Source organism: Notothenia coriiceps, unplaced genomic scaffold (genome assembly GCF_000735185.1).
Source record: "Notothenia coriiceps isolate Sejong01 unplaced genomic scaffold, NC01 NC01_scaffold00037246, whole genome shotgun sequence".
Taxonomy (NCBI): Eukaryota; Metazoa; Chordata; class Actinopteri; order Perciformes; family Nototheniidae; genus Notothenia; species Notothenia coriiceps.
Genome location: NW_011369947.1, coordinates 536,579 through 547,146, shown reverse-complemented (window position 1 = coordinate 547,146; position 10,568 = coordinate 536,579). Strand labels below are relative to the sequence as shown.

General features: G+C 41.8%; 1 protein-coding gene across 1 annotated transcript in view; it reads right to left on the bottom strand.

The window, feature by feature from the left end:
• The window catches only part of slc44a5b (solute carrier family 44 member 5b), a 38,739-nt gene that overhangs the window by 17,153 nt on the left and 11,018 nt on the right, over positions 1-10,568 (bottom strand). The window contains 5 exon segments of the mRNA XM_010795439.1: positions 2,702-2,815; positions 2,944-3,028; positions 3,288-3,372; positions 4,759-4,832; positions 9,272-9,320. Of these exon segments, the coding sequence (XP_010793741.1) occupies positions 2,702-2,815; positions 2,944-3,028; positions 3,288-3,372; positions 4,759-4,832; positions 9,272-9,320 (407 nt within the window).

The following is a 10,568-nucleotide window of genomic DNA, read 5'->3' as shown; positions in this document are numbered from 1 at the left end:
AACGGTCTAGCACTCTCTTTATTCGTTGTGCCAAGTACTTTTGGTTCCGGGGTTTCCTTCGTGTGTGATGTACTACAAGACATTAAACTTTGGTTTTGATTCCGGCAGTCCTACTGAAATTCTGAACTAACTTGTACCAGTAAAAACAAAACAATTGTAACTTAATGTTTTAAAATTTTTTTTTCATAAATATTTTTTAATTGTTGTTTAATTTTCCTTTAGGGCTAGGGGCTAAAAAAAAAGAGGGCTAAGGCTAGAAAACTTGTTAGTGCACTGAGCCTAGCCCTGTAGAGATTAGGTCATGACAATATAATGGTCAAACAGTAGATGAAAACCTCACGACATTATGTACTCGGTATGTGAACAGGGGTGTTGAATAAGTCCGTTGTGTCATATTGAATTAATGTTCATTCTTTATCTACCTCCGCACACCCGTCACCCAACGCACGCAACCAGCAAGATCCTAGTCCCCTGTCCAAGTTTGGGGTGGACGTCAGTCGTCTACAACAACACAGGGACCCGTTCTGTGAAAGTGGGTTTAGACGAGGACACCCCTAACGGGTGTCATAATCTCGATACATTCAGCGAAACCTATTTCCACAGATATGTTCACTGTAATTACATGTACATTATCTAGACTTTTCTTTTTCGTTAGGTTGGGGTGCTAAATTTAGTCAAAATGAAACACTGTCACCACTATTACTTTTCGAAGTGACTACACCGAACCACTCTATAGGCTTAGTCAGTGGACTACGTCTAGTGTCCGGACAGACAGCCGACACGTCGTAAGTAACTGCAACCGGTTACTGACGCATTCTTGGTCTTCTCTCACCTACACTACCCTTTACGTTGTCAGTCAGTACGACAGACTTCACGTACAGCTAACTAAAGAAGGGTGTAGGAGAGCGTTCACTAGCTAGAACACCAACTAGACTTCTGTCCCGCTCGTTAGGTTGGAAGACAGTACAGACTGCATGGACTTCTACCACTATCTATGGTTGCCGTATTTCATTCGTCATTGTTACTTCACAGACTTTATACTACTCCTCATTGTAACCTAAACAACACATAAAGACATTGGATGATAAGTCACAACAGCGCAGCCCAGAATTTTCATATTTTTCAACTATTTAGGTTAAATGCTTTTATTCCGATAAATTTTTGTCATAATTTACCGTAAAAGGGTTCATAATGTAAAACATCGACAAACAGTTCATTCAATATAATTTAACAGGCTTTTCATAGCAAACCATACAGCATGTCACACCGGACGTCCATACGTAACCACATCACACATCAACACTAGACACATCACTCCATAAACTCGACGTAGGGTGAACCCAAAACTACAGTAGACTTGCTCTGTAGCGTGCGCCGTGACCGGACACAAGATGACCGCCTTCTTAACGGAGGCAAAGCGCGGTTGGTTGTTTTGGCCAACCAATTTGTTGTAGCAATAACCCCTTTACGTTAGACGCTAGGTTGAACAACCTTGCTATTCTCCTTCCCTGTTTGTTTATGACGAACTATGCAGGTTACACTACCTTCACACAAGAACGGTTCCGATTGAGCAACAATTTTGACCTCTCACGCTACGTGCCAGAATTGGTTGACATGCCTTTCGCCAGAATTTTTTCCAGAATTTTCAATTAATGCTAAACTGAGAGTCCTCCAAGGACGTAAAATAGAACACATTGTACCCCTTAGACTATCAATAGGAAGTTTTTGAAGAAGTGCATCCGATTTTAAGTCCAATGAAAATACTATCTTTTAAGGCCTTACATTAACATTTGTAATCTTCAAACAAAAGGGGTTACGAATAACTATTTTCTGTCGGTCCGTGAGTTCTAGAATGGTAGCTTATGTCTTCATGGGGTGTCCTGCTTGTATATGTTACCCTGCAGTTTTCCAGTTTTAGTAAATTAACCTCATCGGGAGGAGAGACATAAATAGATACTACCTATGTCAATTCTAATTTATCGACCAAAGTTAACGACTAAGAGAAAGTAAAGTGAAGTCAGTCATCCCGCACACAACTTCAGCTATGCTCATACTTCTGACGCGAGAAGACTACTAACACGGTCGTCTGTGACGATTGGGACGGACGGGGGGGGGGTAACATTGCACTTTAGACTTATTGACTGTAAAGTGTGTATCGGAAGTAGTAAACAAACGGTTCGCGTGATTTTTTCTGGTTTGTAAAAAAAAAGTTTACATAAAGGTGCACGAAGTTGCCGAATTGGGGCTAAAGTAATGGGCTTTCTTCGCTTGAATTTGACATCCACGGTTTGGATCCTGGTAGCAATAGGGCGCAGTGTCTAATTGTAGCAGTAAGCTAACGAGTACTGAAAGCTTTATTTTTGTTTTGATCCAATGCTGCACAACTGAACTGATCCAATGCTGCTGTGAAAGAAAGAAGCTATATCCATGTTGGATAGAATATCCAATTTAAATAAAAAAATAACCTTAAGGGACAACTTGAATGCTTTTTTTTCTCTTAATGCATTGCATAAAGATCGGATCGGGAAAAATCGGTATCGGCAAATTGTCAAAATCAAATGATCGGAATCGGATCGGGAGCAAAAAAAGGTGATCGGGACATCCCTAACCTGGATGCCATACATTGAAGAGGCTTGAAGGTCAATATATGTTTTCATCTTGTTTGCAAAGAGAAAACAGACCACTTAGCGCTGTCACTCACCTTGCTGCTGATCTCGAAGCCTGGCTTGCAGAATTGCTTGTAATATTCCCATTTGTTGGTACCCCATGCATCCAGGAGGGTTGAAAAGCTGTCAGGGCACTTGGAGACACAGAGCTGGAGGAGACAACACATCCTCTTAATGAGAAAGCCCATCAATCTTGCATAATCAAGCGTGGCGGTAAGGTTGAAGGGAAACATAAAGACGAGTGTGCTGCTAGAAGGAGCTTCATTCAGTCTCTTACCTGGGTTGTAGGGCACTGGAGGTTAATCAAAACTGCAGGGTTGGCACATTTCAACATGTTGAAGTAGAATAATTTGGCTTTGTTTCTGTGGAGACAAATGATGGAGATACAGAGAGGAGTCTGATTAGAAGGATTGAGAAAACCAGTCCATTACTGCAATGTCTTATCAGCGCGCAGAGTATACCGTGCTGCAAAGCCTGCCATAATTAATCACAAACTATCACCATGTATTGTGGTCAAATCCTTTTGTGAGTATAAAGATAACAGTGGAAAGCTGACAGACAATTTGGGGAACATCATTATTCCAGTGTACAATCATTTAGGAAATGTGTTTTTCCACTCACGCATTGGGGGTGTTCTGTTGGCCGCAGAACTGACCGCGGCTGTCGGTTGGATAGACGACCTTCCTGGGGTCGCCATGGATCCAGGCTGAAAATACAGCGCAGAAGATTTTTGGTTTTTAACATTTGTAACCAGGCTAGACACATATTCCAGACACCGGCAATGTTACTGTTTTTGTCGACCAACTGAGGCACAGAAGATCAACACATTACCCTCCCTTTCAGTCTCCATGACAGCTTGTTTTTTCCATGTAGCAGTGAAAATGATCAGCTACCTAAAGACATGCAGCGTATCATTATTTAAGTACAGCTGCATCAAAGAGGTGATATGAATCATCACGGATCAAATCCTCAAATCTATGAGTGCATCAGGCCGTCTCTGTGCGCACCCAGCACAAAATATAAGAATCGCAATTAACAAGACAACAATACAAACGGAGTTAAAACTCCAAACAATTCAATTTCATTTTTTTTTGCTTTTTCTGCTTCTCTTGATAGAGGTAGTAGCAGTAACTCTGAAACTCAATTGACTGAGCTACTCTTTGTTTGCCAAACCCTGAACAACACCAGGCCTTTCACCTTGCCAGTCAATGAAGGATTGTGCCGAACAGGAGGCAGAAAAAATAAATGCAGCCTATAAGTCTTTGACAACAAGGAGCATGGAACTTAATATAGAAAGGACACCGCCTTATTCAGCTGATAGCAGACATGTCAGCTTGCATTAAAATCCACATCCATTGTCATGCCTCCTGCTCTTCTTGAATGATTGGGTCAGTCCTTAACATGCCCAGATTGAGACCATGACTCTGCTGAAAATGGAGCTGGCAAAGGACATAACTTTGATGACAGCACTTTCCTTAAATGTGTGATGTATATTGTATGTGGGTGCATAAAAGTGGGAAGAAAGGAATGTGCAGTCAGGTGTGTTAGACATAATATCGTGTCTGGCAGAGCAGGGGAAATTGAGAAAGAAATAAAAGTCGACAGACAGAAGGGAAGGATAATTCAATAGGAAAAAGGAAAACTTGAGGCAAGACAGACAGAACAGAAGCGCTGATGGGGAGATTCATAAGTCTGCATGGCCTCAGTCGGTCTCCAACAAAGTGGAATCCCCGTCGCGCTTAAGTGAACTTAACAGCTTGGCCAACATTTGAATGAAATGAGAGGAGAGCCAGAGGGAATCAATGGTGATCCAGTCAAGAAAATTCAACTGGGACCTCAAAACATCGTCACCTCAAGTCAAGTCTGCCCGGCTGCAGATCTCAACTCCTCTGCCATTTTAACAATCAGACATTTATTGAATAACCCACCATGAAATTATGAATAAATCAAACAAAAAGCACGTTTGAAAATGAAAGTATTACTATTTAAATTAAGATTGAATATTACGATTACAACTAGAGCAGAACATATTACATCAAGTCTGTTTGGGTCATTAGGAAACATGCGATCAGCAGCAATGTGTCAAACTCACCCACAGTACCCAGCGCGATGTAGCCGATGATGAAAGCGATGAAGACAACACAGCAAACCACATCAGTGCAGCTCCTGAGGGGGGGGGGGGACATGTGCAATAACAAATAAGAGATGTGTGACAGGAAAGATTACAAAAACACATCAGTTACATGACAACAATACATGTAGTAATCTTTCACCAGGAGAAATTGGGAGTTTTCCTAATTTCATGGAGAACTATATGAGTTTATTTATTCTTAACCCATAGTTTTTAACCATTTCATTGTTGGCACTCATGACAGAGTTGCAGTATGTCAAGTGAGAACAAGCTTCAAATGTGGGTTCAGCGCCTGCTACCAAGGTATACCAAGGTGTCATCTGTATGCTGTGCTTCTAGAGAATCTGTAGAGGAGGTCTACTGACTTTCTAATGAGACTTGGAATCCCCCCCCCAGAGTTTACTGTCACACAGGCACAGAGAAAGCTATTTGAAGATTGCCTCCCCATCCACAGTGTCCTCAGCCTGCTGCTTTAAAGAAGCTTCTCAGTCTCTCTCTTTGCTTTTTCACTCTCTCCATCCCACGGCGAGGTTTCTTTCCCCTTCTTCCCGACCTGTGAGAAGCTGTCATTTCCGGGCCCTTCTTAGCCCTCTTTCAAATACTATTCAGACTTTTGGGTACTGAGCCCAGCCTTGAATAAAGCCAAGTTCAATCCAGTGTGCCCAGTAGTACCGTCCAACGGATATTCGAAGCCTCCCCCTTACACCATACGCTACACAAATTGACTCGAGACCCTCATCTCCTCCAGCTTTCAACCCGTCGCCTCTTTCATCCGCAGGAGTGAAGCCAATGTTAAAAAGAGGCCTGAGCTCAGAGATGTGACAGTGTTTCCTCTGTGTAGTTCTTTGAAGAGTGGATTGTCCTTGTTTTGTATGCAGCATGGTTACATGGTTCTACACCGGCTGCTCTCAGACAGTGAAGAGAGGACGTACACAGAGGAGATCAGCTGAAGATCAACCCATACAAATATGAGCTTCAATTAAGAGTAATTGACTTAAACAAAGATGCAAACAAGAAAGAATCATGCCTTTTTAAACTGGATTCTCAGTGTTACCTCTGACGAGTTAGGGGCGGCTATGCATTATCCGAGACTGTTTGCAAGTGATAGCTAACTTAGGACCTTAGGTCTTTGAATCCATGTCTAGCCTAAGTTAGCTTGAAAAGTGACTTTTTATGGTGCTGTATTAATAACTGCAGTGAAACTTGCAATCTATGTTAACAGGCTGCTCTAGTAGATTGGTGCTGAATTAAGCAATAAAAGGGGATATGGAATGTTTTCTGTCCTTAAAAGTCAAATTGTTCTATTAATTTCTCACTTCAGAATAAGATAACTCTTATATCACATTCCTCATCTAAATGACTTTATGAATGTAGATACCTGCACATTCAAAATATCTCTACTCAGATCATTTGCTCCGTATTCTCAGGCAAAAATTCCACCATCAGACTTGGACACTGGATGACAAAAGACTAACAAAAGACCAGTTGGTTGCAAAATGAAATAAGGCTTGGGGACTTGGTCTACTTGTTCTTGGAAAGCACAACAATTATTTTTGGAAGATAACAGAGAAAACAAAGGCAGCTAAAGTGGGCACAGCTCTGCCTGGTGACAGGAGCCACAGTTTTACTCTGGAAGGGAATATGAGGACAGACACAACCTGCCACACTTCCAGCAAGACTGTTGCTGATATTGTGCATATTATTAACAAAGGGGGACAAGGGAGTACCATTTCATTCCATCCAATAAAGATCTAGAGGAAGATCTGTCAGGGTTGCCATGGAAATGGTTGCATGTATTGTCTTTGAATCCATGTCTATCCTAAGTTAGCTATCACTCGTAGATGATTAAAAGGGGAATCTGAGGGGCCGTGGGTCTAAAGCCGACCTTGCCTCTCCTCGATCGTAATGTGTTTCTGTAGATCCGTCTCGTTTCCCAACTCCCTCGTATTGACAGCATTATTAAGACAAACTGCACACACAGCACCACACTGCTAATACAAAGTCACCTTCGAGGCACGCAAAGGTGAGTTGTGAAGTCGAGCTGACAAAGTAAGGGGAGTGAAAACAATTCTGCTTTGTTCTCTTATCTCTGGAAAGCAGGCCACATCGAAAACTGCAAATCTATTTAGACCCCAACTCGGCCTCTTCAGATGTTAAGAGGAGAAGGACCAAAGCATTTCCTGGCTTGTAAACTGTGCCGGGGCGCAGAGCTGCTTTGAAAGAATAATCGGTACTTGAAGCTATGTCGGTGCAATATGAAACTTTTGTGTCACTGTTGTATTTGAGCCAAGGTGACAGATGGCAGCAGTGCCACAGCATAGCATGGGTGCCATTGTGGTGTGAATCTGCCAGCCTGTCCCTGCTTTGTAACAGACATTAACAGGAAGCGATATGGACGGTCAGCTTTGCACAATAAAAGGATATTTCCCATGGTCATGGAAGCCCAGAGGGGTATTGGTTCGGGTGAGCCAAACACGAGGCTCCTTTGGGTGATTTGCTATGATGGCAGCAAACAACTTATTTATAGTTAAAATGTTTTTGATTTGCACATAAAAAAGGCATGGCTGCTTCACAATATGGGTGTGCAATTGTTTCTAATCTGCATTGGTTTTTTACAGAGATTATATCAGAGTTTTATATTGTTTACAGCTGGAGCCAGGTTGAACTAACATTATAGCGTGTCCATTTCTGTATGTCATAAAGAGGACTACTCAAAAACCATAGGCACAGTTAGTTCATTTAGGCTCCGAGCTTGCGTGAAAACAAGACGACCAAGGAGTCAGTTCTCTCCCAGTTCTCATTAAGAAAAGCCTCTGAGCCACAGAAACATCAAAGTATCGTTGGTGCCTTCACCCAGCTGTAGCAGGGAAATGGGCTGGAGTGGGTGGGATAAAGAGGCACAGGAGGACTGAAACATGCCTTCACAGCAGCCTGCCAGACTGAATTGAACATAAAAGAGGTAAGAGCCTCACATCACCTCAGAAAATGACTAAATAATAAAATAAAAACCTGTGGTGAGAGCCTTGAAGATTTTTTTTGCTTTAGTGCAAAATTCAACTCTTCTCCGTGCCAAGAAATCAAGTGGTCGTAAAATGACTTCATTTTGAATATCTTATATGTATTTATTTTTTAAGAGGAAAATCCTCAACTTTAGGTTTTTGAATGAGCATCACATCTGTTAAAGGTGGGGTAGGTCATTTTGGAGAAACCAGCTCGAGTGCACGAGAATTTGAAAATACACAGCCGGAAAAAATCTGCCACTTCCTTACAGAGCCCCTCCTCCAACACACACGAACACGCACATGACCAATGAGGGCACGAGATAAGTTTGTGCACAGATGGAAGGCTGACAGGCAGGTAGGCCATCCAGTTACTTTAGCCGGGCCGGCTAAAATGATTGGTCGTGCTTTTTACAGTACTACGGCTTCCACTGATGACATTTTTTTATGGATTTTTTGTCAAAGCACTTAAGATATTCATTGCTATCGGGATGTTAAGAGCATTCCATGGAATATAACAAAAAGTGTACCTTGAGCCGGTTTCTCAAACTTACCTACCCCACCTTTAAGAATGTACATTCTTACATTAGTTTTTTTTTTTAATTGTTTTTGGCATGTGACCATACTTTTTTATGACTTTTTTAGTTAATATATCAGTTTTGACCCTTGAATTATTCATCCTGCCACATTTATAGGCTATGTGACCCCACTTGTAAGATCCCAATTTTGAGATGACACATTCATGTGAACTTCATAGAACATTCTTCTGTATTTGATTTTCAATATATTATCTCGAAGTAAGGGCAAAGTGCAAACAATAAATAGCTGCCCTCATGAGGCAAGAGTAGTCAGTAGTCATCTGGAGAAGTGCTACTGTGCTAAAGCCCGGAGACATCTCCCTCCAATAGCTCAGGTGATGTGTGGGCTATATCTGTTTGGGTGTATCTGGCTGGTTAATAGTGTGTGTCATTGGGCTAACTCAGCCACCAGTTAGACTTATGGCCATTGATCTGTGTGCTGAAGTGGAGAGACCTGCCAGCACTCTGCCTCGATCTTTATTAACGTGGCATGACAAATGATCAATCCATCAGCGCTCCAACTTTGCTGTGTGCCAGAAAGATTATACAATGGGCAAAAATCGATAAACACGTAAGAATCAGATGTTGGAAGATAGTGATAAGTATGTAAAGGGTCAGTTAAGGAGAATTAAAATATATATATATATATATTTTAAACTCCTACTGATATTTAAGTACGGTATACATTATATTTTAGATATATTGGAATTTTGCTTTTGGTTATGTTTTCAGCCGCCTTTCTAATATAATGCAGGTGAAAGGATTTTCATTTCCTATTATTTAGAGTGCAGTGACTTTATTGTACATTGAGTACATTTTGAATATTTCTAAACAAGTACATTATCATAAGGAACAAATACAAAGCAAAAAGGTGGTGATGTTGAGTATGTGTCATACCTGTTGTGAACAGGCCCTCTGAAGGTGGGGTCAAACTTGCGCGGCTCACCTGTAAAACAAGCAGAGTATAGTGAAAATAGTGTCAATAACAACACAAAATAAAGTTTAATGATTGAACATAGATGACAGAATGTATGGTTGAACAACAAAAGATAAGTGTGGCTATAAAGTTAACATGCTGTGCTATTTAACTGTCCAAGATGAACTTAATAGGCAATTTCACAGTGGAGGTCTCCTTAGAGAACTGAGATTAAGAGGAATGATCGCACGAAAAGAAAGCAGTAAAAAACATAACAACACAGACACAGAAATATGATAAATCTTTTGAACAACTCTTAATCCAAACAGCTTATCTGGGTCACAGTGGGGATTCCACATTTGACCAAGCACAGTGAATACTAAACCACGGTTGTAAGCACCAGCAGTTACCCGGGGGGTTAACTCAGACTGCGTGCGCTTGAAGGTGTGAGGAAGCAAGTGCATTTGCATTCATCCCTGACTGCTTCTTTGGTGCCTAAGTAGTCTCTGTACGAAGTATGACGCCTTCCTGAGGACCTACTAATCACCACATGGAGCCTAATATCTCCCAGCAGCTGGGGCAGACTGAGTGGGCCTGTCTCCCATCTGCCCATTCCCCAAATCTATCCCTTCAAAGACGTGTAAGCCAAACTCATTTCTAAAAGTGTGAGGAATGAGTCCGCTGTAATACGTACATGCAAATCATGTTCTGAGTGTGCTATGAAATTGATTAAGGCCTGAATTTAACAAGTACAACATTCACTGTGACTGATATAGACCAAGCTTATGCCTCCGTCCCATAGAGCTCAATCATCCCAAAACTATTAAAAACGCATTAAAACGCCATACTGTTGCTGGGGTGATATAATCTTCCATTACAACGAATATGGCCAGTCTAGCTTCTGCTGGAACAACTCAACCACTGCATTTTTTATCTCTGGAGAGTAACTGTGAGAGTATGAGTGTTGTGAAGACGTCAGTAAGCGTGCTGCAGCTGTAAAAAAAAAATGGAAGATCACGGACGCTCTAAAATTACTCTCATGCCCCTTTCACGCCAACGCGGTTCCAGGGCCGGTTCGGAACTGGAGCTTGAAAAGCACAGTTTTTTCCTGTTCACACCGCAGAGGAGCCGCCTCTAAGCTCCGGTATCCGGTTCGTTTCAAGGACCAAAAAGCTGTCGGTCTAGAAAGCAAGCACCGCATACGTCACGCTTACGTTGGAGGCGGGGGCAGGGGCGAGATCAACCTCTAACAACAACAAAAAGCCTAACCCTGTGTAA